This window comes from Tamandua tetradactyla, chromosome 19 (genome assembly GCF_023851605.1).
Source record: "Tamandua tetradactyla isolate mTamTet1 chromosome 19, mTamTet1.pri, whole genome shotgun sequence".
Taxonomy (NCBI): domain Eukaryota; kingdom Metazoa; phylum Chordata; class Mammalia; order Pilosa; family Myrmecophagidae; genus Tamandua; species Tamandua tetradactyla.
This window is the reverse complement of record NC_135345.1, coordinates 50672250-50689226: the sequence shown is the minus strand read 5'-3', so window position 1 is coordinate 50689226 and position 16977 is coordinate 50672250. Positions and strand designations below refer to the sequence as shown.

General features: G+C 37.2%; 1 protein-coding gene across 1 annotated transcript; it reads left to right on the top strand.

The window, feature by feature from the left end:
• Positions 1-184: 184 nt before the first annotated feature.
• On the top strand, positions 185-15325 carry CNGA1 (cyclic nucleotide gated channel subunit alpha 1). The gene is made up of 8 exons (XM_077137133.1): positions 185-299; positions 1491-1607; positions 4495-4557; positions 9587-9628; positions 9721-9819; positions 11255-11362; positions 12097-12203; positions 13488-15325. The coding sequence occupies exons 1-8, from the start codon at positions 193-195 to the stop codon at positions 14894-14896; spliced, it is 2052 nt and encodes a 683-aa protein (XP_076993248.1). The 5' UTR covers positions 185-192; the 3' UTR covers positions 14897-15325.
• The last annotated feature ends 1652 nt before the right edge of the window (positions 15326-16977 follow it).

Genomic DNA, 16977 nt, shown 5'->3' with positions numbered 1-16977 from the left:
ATATATTTCGTATATGCACATTTACATACTTTGTTTTGAAGATGGGAATATATTATTTGGGGTTTTGTTAAGAGTCTGTTATTAAAGCCTTAGAAGTATGATAGAATGAAACTTTCGATTACATATGTAAATATGTAAAAAGATTAGTTTCCCACTAATAAGACTTCTTTCTCCTCAGATACCAAACTGACCATGAAGAGAAATATTATCAATACACAGCACTCCTTTGTATGTATTCCCAATGTGATTGCACCCCACACTGCAAAGGAAATAAGAAAGATGGAAAATGGAGCATGCAGGTAAATCCATGCATTTTAAATACCAACAACAGTTCTTTTACTAGGTTTACTTTCAAGTTTTCAAGGTTTACTTTGTAATTTGCAAACTTGAACTTTGTAATTCTTCCGAGTAAATTTTTAATACTTTATAACAGCATAGCTTGTCTACCAGATGAACACAGATATTATTGTGGTCATTTTTTAGAAGTACCAATTAAGTACCTATGCCCAATATTTCCTTAGTTACCGCTATGGCCTTTCTTCTTGGAAGATTTCACGTCTAAAAGGATATCATTGCTGTAGGTAAATATGAAAAGGTGTCATTGAATAAGAAATGCTAAAAACATTTTAAAATAAAACACTGGCCAAGATATTTTTTATGGCAGTTGAGCAGTTTACAACTCGTGAATCGGTCAGCATCCAAACTGCACGTGGAAAGGAGATCCACGGCGGGGGGGGGGGGGGGGGGGGGGGGGGGGGGGTTAGTAGGGGGAGTTTATTTAGGGTAAATGTGGAAACAAGTGAAGAAATGTTCTGATTGGCTGATCTTATTTCCATTTTACTTTGGAACGCTTCAAAACATACATTGATTATGGTATGATTGTCCATTGTAATCAGCTGTCTCTACTGGATGGAAACTGTTTGATTATCAGCTGTTGCTTTTCTGTGATTCTGGAAAATAGTTCCATTTTCTTGGAAAACCCCCACGATTGTTTTTGTCAATTGTTTTTGTCCTCTTGAAAATCCTTTATTGGAAAGGAATCCCTCCAGGCAATGCCCAATGCAGGCAGCCATTTTATTTTACTTAACACTTGTTTTAAAAGTGTATTTTCAAGTGATCATCTTATAAATGAAAACAATGTGCATCTATATGGTTAACTTTATTTTCAGTAGAAGAAAACACTATTACAAATTAGCTTTACAATTGTATAACATGATCTAAAACACAGATACCATACTTTTTATTTGTCAAATATTAACATAAATTAAAGTATCAAACGACAGGAATATGGAGGACCTGGAAAACAGTTTCTTAATCGAATGTAGTTTTACTAAATATCATTTCATGCATTCTGTACAGTTTTCATTATACACTAATTAAAAACTATGTGTGTTAGATGGAGGGGGAATGAAGCAACAGTTCTCACTGAAACCTTACTCTTCACATAAAATGATTTAAAACATAAATCTCTGCCTCCTGTGGGACCATAGCTCCTTTTCTGATGATGATGACAGTGCCTCTGTATTTGAAGAATCAGAGAATGAAAACCTCCATGCAAGGGATTCTTTTAGAAACAACTCACATGGAAGGGGAGAAACATCACAAAGGTGAGCAATATGATTGCTAACTCAGTTTCTGGTTTGTTCATTTGTTTTGTGAGAGAACTTGTATCATCCAAGGTCACACAGTTTTTTTTTTTCTTTATTAGAAAATCGTGGGTTTACAGAACAATTTTGCATAATATGCAGGATTCCTATATACCACTCACCACCAGCACCTTGCACTGGTCTGGAACATTTGTTATGATTGATGATAGAGCATTTTTATAATGTACTATAAAAGTCCATGGTTTAAGTTAGGGTTCACTGTTTGTGTAATGCGGTTTCACGGAATTAAAAAAGTATTCTTTGCCAAATACATACTCTATCATTTCCCCTTTAAATCATATTCAGATAGATTTATTTCAGTGCTGTTAATTGCATTCACAATGTTGTGCTACCACCACCACAATTCCAAATAGGAACCTTGTACATTTTAAGACTTAACTTCCCACTTCCTCTCCTCACCCCATCCCCTGGTAGCCAATAGTTTAGATTCTGACTCTATGACTTTGCTTATTCTAATAATTTCAAATCACTGGCATCATACAATATTTGTCCTTTTGTGTCTGGCTTATTTCACTCAACTGATGTCTTCAAGGTTCATCCATATTGTCACATGCATAAGGACCTCATTCCTCTTTAGGGCTGAATAATATTCTACTGCATGTATACAACTCAATTTATTTATCCAGTCATCATTGATGGACATTTGAGTTGCTTCTATCTTTTGGCAATAGTGAATAATGCCACTATGAACATTGGTGTGCAAGTATCTGTTCCAGTCCCTGCTTTCAATTCTTTGGGGTATATACCTGCCAGCGGGATTGCAAATCATATAATAGTTCTATACTTAGAGCTGCAAGAATCGCCAAACCTTCTTCCACTGTGGCTGCACCATTTTACATTGCCATTAGCAATAAGCGATTGTTTCTATTTCTCTGCATCCGCTCTAACCCTTGTTATTTATTTATTTATTTATTGTTGTTTTTTAATAGCAGCCATTCTAAGGGGTGAGAAATGTTATCTCTTGTGGTTTTGATTAGCATTTCCTTGATGGCTAATGATGCCGAGTATTTCTTCATATGCTTTCTGTCCATTTGTATATCTTCTTTGGAGAGATGTCTGTTTGAGTCTTTTGCCTGTTTTTTAAATTGGGTTGTTGGTCTTTTTGTTGTTAAGTTGAAGGAATTCTTTACATATTCTGGACATTAAACTTTTATCAAATATTTAATTCCAAATATCTTACCCCATTGTGTAGGTTGTCTTTTTACTTTGTTTCTGATTTTTTTTTTCCTCTCTTTTTTCTTTGTCAGTCTGGCTAAAGATTGGCCAATTTTATTGACCTTTTTGAGGAATCAACTGTTAGTTTTGTTGATTCCCTCTATTGTTTTTTTCCTATTTCTTCTTATCTCTATTTTAATATTTGCTATTTTCTTCCTTCTATTCATGTTGGGTTTAGTTTGCTCTCTTTTATCAAATTCTTCCAGTTTTGAAGTAGGTGTTTGGTTTGAAGTCTTTCTTCTCTTTTACTGTAGGCATTTAGAACTATAAATTTTCCTCTCAGCATTTCCTTATCTGAATCCTGTAAGTTTTGGTATGTTGTATTTTCATTTTCTTTTTCTTCAAGATATTTTCTAATTTTCTCTTTAACTCCTTGATTTCGTAAGAGTATGTTTTATAAATTTACATATTTGTGAGTTTTTCCTTTCTCCCTCTGTTATTGATTTCTAGTTTCATTTCGTTGTGGTCAGACAACATACATTGTATAATTTCAATGTCTTTTAATTTAATAAGACTTGCTTTGTGACCCAGCATATGGTCTAACCTGGAGAATGATCCATGCGCATTCAAGAAGAATGTGTATTCTGTTTTTGCTGGGTATAGTATTCTACATATGTCTGTTAGTCCTAGTTGGTTTAGTGTATCATTCAAGTCCTATAATTCCTTATTGATGTTCTGACTAGGTGTTTTATCCATTATTGAAAGTTGTCTGTTAAAGTCTCCTACTATTAATGTAGAACTGTCAATTTCTCCCTTCCAACCTGTCAATATTTGCTTCACATATTTTGGGCTCTGCTGTTAGGTGCATTTATATTTTTATTTGTTATATCTTCTTGTTGAATTGTTTCATGGCAGTGATGTTTGGAAACTCATGCTTCACATAGGCTCTTTATTTAAAAAAATTGCTCAAAAAATCTTTTATAACCAGTGCAAACTGAAAACAATTTGCTTTTTGACTGTCTGCTTACCATGAACATTATACAGATGGTGTTTCAATTTGCTTAAGCTGCCAGAATGCAATATACTAGATATGGATTGGCTTTTATAAAGGGGATTTATTAAAGTACAAGTTACAATTCTAAGGCCATGAATATGTTCAAATTAAGACACCGACAAGAGGATAACTTTTGAAGGAAAGGCAGCATCCGAGTTTCTCTGTCCTGTGGGAAGGCATATGGCAACCTCTGCTGGCCCTTCTCTCCTGGGTTGGTTTCAAAATGGCTCTTTCAGCTCCTGTGGGTCCTTCTGGTTTCTGCTGGAAGGCTTTCCTTTTGCATCTCCAAAACATCAGTGTCTAGGTGTCTGCTCTCTGTATCAGCTCTAAACGCTTTCTTTCTCCATGAGCTCTTTTTAAGGATACCAGCAAACTAATTAACACCCACCTTGAATAGGCGGGGTCACATCTTCTTCTAATCAAAGGTCCCAGCCAACACTGGCTGGGTTGCATCTTCAGGGAAACAATCTAATCAAAATGTCCCACCCAAACAATAGGTCTACCCTACAAGATTGGATTAAGGTTAAAAAAAAACATGGCTTTTCTAGGGATACATAATAGTTTCAAACCAGCATAAATGTAACTATTATGATTTCACTGTACTTTTTCATTTCCCAGGGAGCAGTACCTGCCTGGTGCCACTGCACTTTTCAATGTTAACAACAGCAGCAATAAGGACCAGTAAGTACATTTACAATAGAAAACTAAAGCTTTCTTTTAGAGAAAACCAGTTATCAGGTAGGGGTATCTTGGAAATTGTTATAGAGCAAATATCTATTAGGCAAACTCTAATACAATGGCATGCTAATATTTTGTTATTTGGTTATTTACATCTGAAAATGTAGTTACCCATATTGAGTAGTATTTATTTATTCATTTATTTGAATAAATATGGAAAAACTATTTCTACAGTATACATATAATTGCCCTTCCTTTTGGATAGAGTAGCTGACAAAAATAATGAAACTGTATTAATTCTTTCCATTCTCAGTCAATGTGTCTTGAGTTCTCTAGAAAACAGTCTCCTGGATGGAGGACTGTGTACACAGGTTTACTGGGAGTGCTGTTGGGAAATATGCCTGGAAGAAAGTTAGGGAGACAGGATTGGGCAGAGGGAGAAGTTGAATTCAGAGCAGAGAAAGTTGACATGCAACGTGCTCCCATGGGGAGCTCCGGATCAGAGATTGCCCTACGGAGTCATCCCAAATTTACACAGTAGGACAGGGCCTTTGTACCCATGCACAAAAATTGGATGAGGACTGCCCCTAGGAAATGCAGGTGGCTGACTTCAGGCGATAGCAGCTAAAGGAGAAGAAGAATTCTGAGCTGCCAGCAATCAAATCTCTTTTTGGCAGCTGGGCCCTGAAGGGGGCGGATCTTGGTGGTGCACCACTTCCACCAAAGCCCACCTCTTGCACCTGCTCACATCTACTTCCTTCATGTAGGAAGTTCATACCATCTGGGAGTAAATCCTCCAGGATTCTGGTTGTTGTCTTTTTCTGGGGGAATGTGTAAGGGGAAGATTAACAGGATAGACTGAGTTCCCTGACAGTTGCAGTTGATCTTAGGCTGTAACAGAAATTCGTTGCGTCTTCCTTTCCTACTTATTCTAAGGTTCTCTCACCCTTGGCCAGTAACTTTGCAGATCAAAGTGGCTTATCCAGATGGTATGAACTTCCTACATGAAGGAAGTAGATGTGAGCAGGTGCAAGAGGTGGGCTTTGGTGGAAGTGGTGCACCACCAAGATCCGCCCCCTTCAGGGCCCAGCTGCCAAAAAGAGATTTGATTGTTGGCAGCTCAGAATTCTTCTTCTCCTTTAGCTGCTATCGCCTGACGTCAGCCACCTGCATTTCCTAGGGGCAGTCCTCATCCAATTTTTGTGCATGGGTACAAAGGCCCTGTCCTACTGTGTAAATTTGGGATGACTCCGTAGGGCAATCTCTGATCCGGAGCTCCCCATGGGAGCACGTTGCATGTCAACTTTCTCTGCTCTGAATTCAACTTCTCCCTCTGCCCAATCCTGTCTCCCTAACTTTCTTCCAGGCATATTTCCCAACAGCACTCCCAGTAAACCTGTGTACACAGTCCTCCATCCAGGAGACTGTTTTCTAGAGAACTCAAGACACACTGACTGAGAATGGAAAGAATTAATACAGTTTCATTATTTTTGTCAGCTACTCTATCCAAAAGGAAGGGCAATTATATGTATACTGTAGAAATAGTTTTTCCATATTTATTCAAATAAATGAATAAATAAATACTACTCAATATGGGTAACTGCATTTTCAGATGTAAATAACCAAATCCAGACCCTCATGCCTAAGGGATCTGAGTCCCTGGTCAGCATGGGTCAAGTCTGCTGTGTGTGTCCTTTTACCATCAAAATTAGTCTAGGGAATATTAAGAGATTCAATAGTGGATCACTTGGAAACTAAATATATTTTCCCCTTCATCCCATTATGTAATAGTAGCCCTACCTACTCCTGATGGTTAGGGTTGATTACCTCTGCCAGTATAGTGACTCTTTCCTTGCCAACTATTTGCTTGGCATGAAAAGTCCAACTGCTAGGGCAGCCATAGCATAAAATTTAATGTGACTATAATACATTTCTGGTAGAAGAATGACCTCTCTGAAAACCAAGACCTTAAGATCCACAGTGTCTAAAGTTGTGGGGGATGGTAAGCACAAATTTCTCAAATGAGTCACTCCTACTTAGATTTCTTGGTGTCCAGACCCATGCAGTCTATGTAGGTGAGTACCATATAATGGTCATTTATATAGACTATATTCCGTACCCTGGAGGATGGCACCCCTTCTTCCTAAGGTATCAACTCCATGACACCACATCAACTGTGCCATCACAAGGTCACACCATAACTCTATCAGGCCAGCAGCTTCTGAGTGGAACAGCTTATGATAGGAACAATGTATCCCTTGCTCAGCACCAAATGTCATATCTCCCTTGCTCTAAAGTGGGACCCTTGGTTCAAAGTACTGTTATTTAGAGTCTATGTTAATAGAGTACACTCTCTAAACGCCCGGAGAGTGGTGGTGGTCAAAGCCCTATGGCAAGAAACAAATCAGGACCCAGAATATTTATAGTTTCAAGTCAAGATATTCTATGCTCCTTCCATAGTGGAAGGGGTTCCCTGTAATCAACTTGAAATCCAGTGACTGCTCGCTTTAAGATGTATGGAGATGCATTCGGCTTGTAGCATTGATTCTGTAATAGGCAGTTGGATCTACAGCACAGCAGTAGTGAGATCACCTCGTGAGTGTGAACCCAGACATAGTTTCCATCTCTGCCATCACAGCTGTTCCATTCATAATCATAATGTGCTAGCATTGAAGAGGTGATAACAGAGGCTGGCTTTGTCAGGAGGTTGAGTCATTTTGTCTTTTTAGTTGTTCAATGCCTTTTCCAAAGTGAATGCTATTTGATGGACTTTAACATGGGATATAAAGATCTTCAAACTTTGTGCTCACACCATAAATCCATTTACCCGTCCTCTTCTCCAGAGCTATTTTTCCTGATTTTTTCAACTTTTCCCACCCAGGTCCCTAACTAACTATCCAAGGCATTTGCAATTGGCCATGCGTTCTTGTATATTCTTTTTTTGAATCAGGCCATGCAGAACTTTTATTTTCTTTTTTCATGCACATCTTTATTTTATTGTTCATCTACCCATTCACTGGATAAAGGGAGTGTCAGTCACAAGGGTTTTACAATAACATGGTCACAGGACAAAAGCTATATAGTTATACAATTTTTATCAAAGATAAAGGCCAGTTCAGAAATTTCAGGCATTTCCTTCTGGTTAGTCTAACACACTAGAAACTAAAAAGAAATATTTATATGATGAGTCAATAGTCATAGTCATTTATTAAATCCCAATTTCTCAGTTACACTTCCTCCCTCTCATTTGGTCATTCAGTCTTCAGGGATGTCTGGGCAATGGCCATTTTAAGTTCTTTGTGTTAAACACAGAGAACACACCTGGAAAGGGGTGTTGACCTTATGGGGTAGAGGAATGAAACTGGTTGATTTTCTTGGAAAGACTGGTAGCTCTTGGTTTCAGGGCTTATCTGGCATAGGAACAGTCAGGAGGTCTTAAGTTTCTGGGAAAAAAAACCCCAAAAACTTACTAAGTAACACTTTTATAATCTTAGGTAGAGCCCAGGGTACTCTTTAGGGTTCTGAGGGATACTGTTGGGGCTTGGCATACAGTGGTAATTTGCAATATCTGGCTGAACTTTGCATAAGAGTAACCTCCAGAATGATCTTTTGACTCTATTTGAAACCTCTTAGTGACTGAAAGCTTATTATGTTTCATTTCTTTTCCCCACTTTTGGTCAAGAAGGCATTCTCAATCCATGGTAACATGGCTAGGTTAATCCTTGGGAGCCGTGTCCCACACTGCCAAGGAGACTTAAACCCCCGAGAGTCATGTTCCAAGTTGGCGGGAGGGTAGTGAGTTTAGTTTCAGAGTTGGCTTACAGAGAGAGGCCACATCTTAGCAATAAAAGAGTCTCTCTGGGGGTAACTCTTAGGCATAATTATAAGTACCTTAGCTTTGCCATTGCAGAAATACATTTCGTAAAGACAAGCTTCAAGATTGAGGGCTTGGCTTATTAAATTTGGATTCTCCAATGCTTGAGAGAATATCAGGAATTCCTCAGGTGGGGGAGCTTAATAGTTCCACCTTTTCCCCCAGCCCCTCAAGGGGACTCTGCCAATATTTTTTATTTTCTGTCCAGAATGCTCCAGGATGTATCAAGATATTATATTATCCTGTCCAGAAAAGTAAGATTTCATTTTCTATTCTAGGTTCCATGTAATTATGTTATTTAAATAAACTGACCAGTCAGGTTAAATTAGATAGTGTGCTACAGGAAATTTAAATTTGCATGAAATAAACATCTTTTCCTTTGGTCTTACACTGAAGTTGAAGTTTTAAAATACAGACAATATCATCCTTTACTTTGTATTCTGATTTACTTTAGTCCTAACCAGATCTGCTTCATTCGTATCTCTAATTAAGTCTAATCTCTTTTTCAGTTTCTTTAACAGTTTCTGTATGGAGTAATGGCATCAGAGCTGAAGAACGCTAACTCTGAGCATCAGGTGTCTTATGGATACCTGAAGTTCAGGAAACTACCAGGTTATGCTTAAAGAGTGCAGCACTTCAGAATTTAGAAATAACAGCCTACACTCAGGAATAAATGTGACTGCTATAAGAGCTTGCAATCTAGGGACCCTTAAATGAGGCATATTGAGCTTTCTGTACTCCTTAATCACTTGTATTTCTTTATTTGGACCATTTCTCTTTCCACACGAAGTGGATGATTCTCACTGTTAAAGCTATGCCCATTGGGAAGGTTAACTTTCAGACTGTGTTTGAGGGCCACCCCTGGTTGGACTAGAATGTAAACACAGCTATTTATATCTTACACCCTCATTCCAAGCTGACCTATCCATGGACCAAGTTCCATCAGGTCATCCTTAAGGACCCCCACAAGTGATCATAGTTGGGAGCTGAGGATAGGTGCTGATGTAGCAATGGTAGGTGACAGATTTCTGGATTCTGAGCACTGGGACAAGTCTTTGAATGCAAAGCTGAGACTTCTTGCTCAAAAGAAAAGAAAGTAAACGAGAATGGAAGTCGATGTAATTTGATTAAGTGACAGAGCTATTGTGTCTTCTTTAGAGAGCTGAAAGAAAACAAGAAAAAGAAAAAAGAAAAGAAGAGGTAAGTTAGACATTGGCATGAATGCCCCCACTTTTTTTTCTGTGCATGATATTGTTGTATTTAAATACTAACTGCATAATTTCCTTTTACAGCAAGCCAGATGATAAAAAGGAAAATAAAAAAAAATCAGAAAAGAAAAAGAAGAAAGAGGAGAAAAAGAAAGAAGACAAAAGCAAAGATAAAAAAGAAGAGTGCGTATATTTACTGGCATTAAAATTGGGAATGAATTTTGTGATGGGTTTTGGAGGCAGTGCACAATTTCCTATGATGTAAAGCAGAAAGAAACTTTATAAAAAGAGACCCTGCAAAAAGGTTATAAGTTATCATCCCAGACCGTGCACTTACCCCCAAAAAACAAACAAACAAGTAAACAGAGAAAGAAAAAACAAACAAAAATCTAGCATATAACGTACCAATAAATAATAATAATACAAATAAAATATAATAAATAATCAAATGCAAATTAGAGCTTTTTTTCCAATTTCCCTAAAATTAGCTGTGATACTGTTTCTCTTAGTTTTTTCATCAAGAATTTTCAATCTTCCACAAGCACTTGTGGAGCTAGACTTACCACTGGGAGGTATTATTTAGGTTCTAAGAAAAATCAGATTCTAGGTTCTTGCCAGCTATTGTTTTTTTTCAATTTAAATACAAACTTAATAATTTAATTAATTTTTTATAACAAATACTGTATACAAATACTCCGAAGTAAAGACGCCTCATTGCAAAAAGCCATGCATAATTTCAAGCGAAGAGCAAATGCTATCAAAACTATAGCTTCTTGAAGGGTGCTTTTCAGGACAAACATTCAAGAGTTATAATTTCAGCGAGGGTTAGGCCAAGTGACATTTGTAAAGTCTTCTTTTTACTTTTTATTAAAGGAAAAGTTGTTTTCTGAACTTATTTAAAGACTACTCTTTGCCAGACAGTGGTATAATTATTTGTGCCTGCTTAGAAAGTTGGGGTTTAGATAAGGAGAAAGCCCTTATAAATAGAGACTTGATAACAGAAAATGTTTTCAAAAATTTGCATTTGACTATATTTTTTCCTCCCTTCCTCTTCCCCTCTGTTGCCTCTCTTAAAGAATATTTTCCACATCCTTAGGAATAAATGTTTTTTATTAGAGTGTATTTTTCTTTCCCAATGGATGGTAATAAAGCTAAGATATAACCTCCCCCGTCCCCCCATCACTCCCTCCTTGGTGTAGTTCCTCTTTGTTTTGTAAACTGGCATGGCCAGGTGGAAGTGAGGAATGGGAAAGGAAAATGGCAAAGTATCTCCCACCACCCATAACCTATCAAAGAGTTCTGTGGGCTATGCACAGTTTTGCCACTAGACTCTCTCAGTAGCTGGAGTGATAGAACTGTTTGCAGTATCACAGTAAAACCAGGGTTTTAATCAAAGTCTAATGCATGACTGGTAATGTAATTATCTATTTACATCTCGCTAACTAGTTTCTTATGACTAGGAAACTTACCCCACTCTAATCACCCCACTGTGGAGTGAGCTTCTCTGGCTTACTTCTATTTCATTAATTGAGGGTGATGGACATAATCATATTTGATAAGTGAAATTAAAATGTTCTTGCTCCTTGGTAACCTTCCTTTTATTTCTAATTGCTGCTAGGGAGAAGAAAGAAGTCATGGTAATTGACCCCTCAGGAAACACATATTACCACTGGCTGTTTTGCATCACCTTACCTGTCATGTACAACTGGACTATGGTTATTGCCAGGTATCTATATATTTTTGTGGATCTCAACCCACTTCTAATTTCCTTGTTAATTGATTAAACATTTCAACCTAGAGCTGTTCAGGATATTCCTCCTTTCTCCACCACAGATTATAAAGAGATATCTCAATGTACTTTTCCTGAGATCTGCAGTAGGTGTTGCAGTTCCTAATATACTGGATATCCAGTGTTGGGATGAATAGTTTTGTTTTGATTACTCAGTCATTTCATTAGATCTTAGGGAATAATTACATTTTCTTTGGCCTGTGGAAAAAAAATTTACCAATAGTAAATAAAGATCAAAGATCTTGGCTGTCACAGAGCAAGAAACATCTCCCCAGGGTTTCTAGAGTTCTCTGTCTTTTAAACATCTCAGCCATCCAGGGCCAATTGTGATTTCTTGAAGCATTTTGGGTATAGATAATCAATATGAACCTGGTAATCAATATACTTCACCTGACATCTTTTGCCTGTAACTCAAGGTCATTTATTCTTATTTGATATTTTTATGAAGCAGACTGATAAAATGAAAAGAATGTGGGAGCTCAGATGTATGAGAAAACTAAATCTAACCACCCAAGAAGGAGTTGGGAAAATCATCTTTCATTAATTTGACTAAGGATCCCTCTGAGCCTTTGCATGTTACTCTTTGTATCATGATAAAAATTATGTAAAGAAGACTTTTAGTTAAATTGACCTCCCATTTCATTTTATTTATACCCATTTTTCTTTTACAGAGCATGTTTTGAGGAACTTCAGTCTGATTACCTCCAATTATGGCTCATTTCTGATTATTTATCAGATGCAGTCTATGTTCTTGATATGTTTATACGAACAAGGACAGGTAACTATATTCAGTTCGAGATATTTTAACTTTTCATGGTTTTATCTCCATAATAGAATTTGAAATTTCCCAGTCAAAAATTGATCAAAATAAACTCACAAAATCTGTTTTAGAGGAAAAGGCACAGTTGAAAGCAAGAGTACATTATGCCCACCCACAGACCTAAGCCACTCTATCTGATTCAGGAGGGCATTGCTAGGCAAAATTTTTAAATGTTGACTGTGGCTTTTCCTCCATTATCTTGTTCATTGGATTTATGCCAGGTGAGGGGAATATCAGAAATATTTTGCCAGCTCTGTGGGGAAAAGTAATTGCTACCTAACAAAGAGATATCTTGAAGAGGAATGAAAAAAAACTTTTTTTTTACATTACAGCAGAGCTGTAATAAAAAATTTTGAAAGAAGCAGGAAACATAACCTTCAAATGACCTTGCAACTCATGGTGGGACCCTGTTAGCCAGGGGAGCAGTACCTGATCCCACCCTACTTAAAATATTCTTATTAAATAGGTCTAAGCTCAGTTGTTTCTAAGCTGCTCTCCACATGTGAGTGTAAGCAATTTGCACATTATTTAAGCTTTTAAGAATCGCTAAACTCAGAGCATTCTCTAAATATCAGTGCCCTGGATCAATGCTTTAGTTGCTCTGTCTTATTTAGAGCTCTAGTAGCCAGCATAGAAAGAATAAATTCTTCCCCTAGTGTAAAATATCAAAGTGCTGAAATTCTGGGTTTAACACTCAAAGGCTGCTGTCCCTGATTGCTGCACAGGAAAAGGGAAGATTCTAGGTGTCTAAGGAAGCTTGGGTGTTAAAGACAGATAAAAATGTAGACTAGAAGGAAACTTGCGCTTCATATTGAAGAGGCAAGGCAAGACCATGCATAATAGCCAGACGCTATGCTGGTCTCCGAGTTTCCAGGATGGGGCTGGGGTTCTGCCAAGAGAGGGGCATGAGGCACAGAGCTAGGATGTTTAGGAACCACTTCATGAACACGGTTCATGGAAGGAAAGGCTTCACTTGGATAGGTGATGCTGTATCTAGAGAGAGCTTCAGGACTCAAGGTGCACTGTATATACTTTTTCCTTTTTGCACTTAAGTGTTTATATCTGCAATATTTCCACATAAACATAGGTTGATTAGTACTGACACCTTATAACATTGATAAAAGGTATATTTATTGAACATACATTCTTATTTTGAACTCGACAAAGTTTATTGGTAATTAGTTTTGGAAAATTCACAATGGCATAAAAAGGAAAAGCATTAAATTGATTTTTCTATTTTAGGTTACCTAGAACAAGGACTGCTGGTAAAGGAAAAGCTTAAACTAATACAGAAATATAAATCACACTTGCAATTTAAACTTGATGTTCTATCAATTGTACCAACTGATCTGCTGTATTTTAAGCTGGGATGGAACTATCCAGAAATTAGATTAAACAGACTGCTAAGGATCACTCGTATGTTTGAGTTCTTCCAAAGAACAGAAACAAGGACAAACTACCCAAACGTCTTCAGAATTTCTAATCTTGTTATGTATATTGTCATCATCATCCACTGGAACGCATGTGTGTACTACTCTATTTCCAAAGCTATTGGATTTGGAAATGATACGTGGGTGTATCCTGATGTTAATGATCCTGAATTTGGCCGTTTGGCTAGGAAATACGTATACAGCCTTTATTGGTCTACACTGACTTTGACCACCATTGGCGAAACGCCACCCCCAGTGAGGGACTCTGAATTTATTTTTGTGGTGGTTGATTTCTTAATTGGAGTGTTAATTTTCGCTACCATTGTTGGTAACATAGGTTCTATGATTTCCAACATGAATGCAGCCAGAGCAGAATTTCAAGCAAGAATTGATGCTATCAAGCAATATATGCATTTTCGAAATGTAAGCAAAGATATGGAAAGGAGGGTTATAAAATGGTTTGACTATCTATGGTCCAACAAAAAAACAGTTGACGAGAGAGAAGTTTTGAAGTACCTACCTGATAAACTAAGAGCAGAGATTGCCATCAGTGTTCATTTAGACACATTAAAAAAGGTGCGCATTTTTGCTGACTGTGAGGCTGGTCTGTTGATAGAGTTGGTCTTGAAACTACAACCCCAAGTCTACAGTCCTGGAGATTATATTTGCAAAAAAGGGGACATTGGACGAGAGATGTACATCATCAAGGAAGGCAAACTTGCTGTGGTGGCAGATGATGGAATCACTCAGTTTGTGGTATTGAGTGATGGCAGCTACTTCGGTGAGATCAGCATTCTTAATATCAAAGGCAGCAAAGCTGGCAATCGAAGAACAGCCAATATTAAAAGTATCGGCTACTCAGATCTGTTCTGTCTCTCAAAAGATGACCTCATGGAAGCTCTAACTGAGTATCCAGATGCCAAAACTATGCTAGAAGAGAAAGGAAAGCAAATCTTGATGAAGGATGGTCTATTGGATATAAATGTTGCAAATGCTGGGAGAGATCCTAAAGATCTTGAAGAGAAGGTCATCCGAATGGAGGGATCGGTAGATCTCCTACAAACAAGGTTTGCCCGGATCCTGGCTGAGTATGAGTCAATGCAACAGAAACTGAAGCAAAGATTAACCAAGGTTGAAAAGTTTCTGAAACCACTTACTGACTCAGAATTTTCAGTTATTGAAGACTCTGAAGTGGAAAGTGGGCCCAAAGATTCTACATAGGACTGAAATGATCCTTTTGGTTATGTGATTAAAGGCAATTATAGGTGGGAAGAAGAGGAAGACTCCTCTGGATAATTTTCTTATAAGGAAAGTATGCTTTGCTGCGGGGCAGAAGGCTCATACAATCATAAACAAGATACTACGAATAAAGAATCACAGCACTTGGGGATTTTCATAGTGAATTGTGTGCAAAGACATAAACTGATAAACTTGTCAGTATTTATACCTTTTGATTTTTTCCATATATGCTCACTCCTTTTGTGTTATCATTTTTACAAAAGTGAACAAGTATACCGACTTTCAGGCAACTGTGGAGTGAAATGTGTTCAGAGTAACTGGGAATTATACCACGTACCATATACATCATGTATACAATATACATCATGTATACAATATACATCATGTTTGGGATACCACTTTAAAGATGACTAGAATGAAATAAAGTAAAATGAATTCTAAAACTATAGTGAATATTATTTATAAGATAATTTAGTAGAGAGTTTTGGATCTTGTGGAGTTTCCTAGTCATTATAATGGCATTAACTATTGAACTGCAGGATTTAGGAAGGGTGTTTGAAAGAAACTTCTTATTGATAAAAGCATGATCATGATGTATCAAGCTAAAAACAACTCAGATTATTAAGACCTAACGGTGGTGGCTATTACCAGACAATGGCAGTGGATTTTCTGCCTGAGGCACTCAAATGACTAACTCCTGAGACACCGGAATTTCAAAGAGAGAGTTTACTAGGTGTGAAGCAGGAAATCAGATGATATATTGGCCCCAAAATCTGTCTCTCCAAACTGTAGTAATTCTGAGTGCTTTATAGTATCAAAAGATGGTCAGGTTTTAAGATAATGAGCACAATGGCTCTAGATGATATAAGTAGAGGTGATTTAATTATTGAGCATGTGCAGATTTATTACATGTATATATACATATACATTTACGTATATATAATTTATGTGTAAATACATTTATGCATAAATATACATATGCATTTTGTATTTATGTATTTATATACATAAATTAGTCATAGACTGTATATAAGAAAATGGCAGAATGAGGTACAGGTGACTTGTAGGTTAAAGTCCAAGCTACTTTTCATGTTAGGCAGGCCCATTTTGGTTAGATCCAACTTCAGTTATCAAAATAACTTTGGAATTGGGGTGGGTTAGTTTTGGACTGACCTGAGGCCCTTCATTAATAAACAATAGGGGCCGTTCTTTGTTATCTCAAGACACCAAAGGCATAAACCACAATGGATAAAATGGGTACAAGTGAGGGTCAGTCACAAGGCTTTTACAATCACAAAGGCACAAGGTAAAAGCTATACAATCATTATCAGAGATAAAGGCCATTGGATTACAGTTCCAAGATTTCAGGTATTTCCCTCTGTCTACTCTAGTATACCAGAAAGCAATAAGGAATATCTATATAATGATTCAGCAACCATAATCATCCCTTAAATCCTATTTCCCGGTTACAGAGGCTCCTATCTTCTCTGATGGGTCAGAGATTAAAAAAAGAAAATATTATTGTTAGAAAATCAACAACCGAAATTGCGGTAGTGTTAAAAAAAAAAAAAAGGAGACCCCCAAATTACCAAGGACCAGCATGGGCATCACCTGGGGCTTCTTAGAAATGCAGAATCTTAGGCTCACATGAAACTCACTTCATCAATCTGTAGTATAACGAAAGCTCCGATGATTCATGTGCACATTAAAGCCTGAGAAGCACTTACCTAGAGAACCAGCAAGGAGGTCCCTGGTGAATCATTCTAGAAAAGAAGAGGGAACCACATGACAAGTGGGTGGCCCTGGAAAATAATCAGTCATACAAATCTCTGCTGCTGAACCAGATGTGTTTAAAAAAAAAAATCCTAAACGCAGAACACTGGAATTGCTATAAAATGTCTATCCTTGCCTTTAATAACACCTCTTAAGGCTTAATTGACACTTCAGATAATTTATATGGACTTCAACCAATGTAAGCCAATGCTATAATTTATTCTACTCTATCAATAGAATTTTCATTGAACTATGCATTATGTCTTTGTTGTCCTATGTTTTCCTTCTAC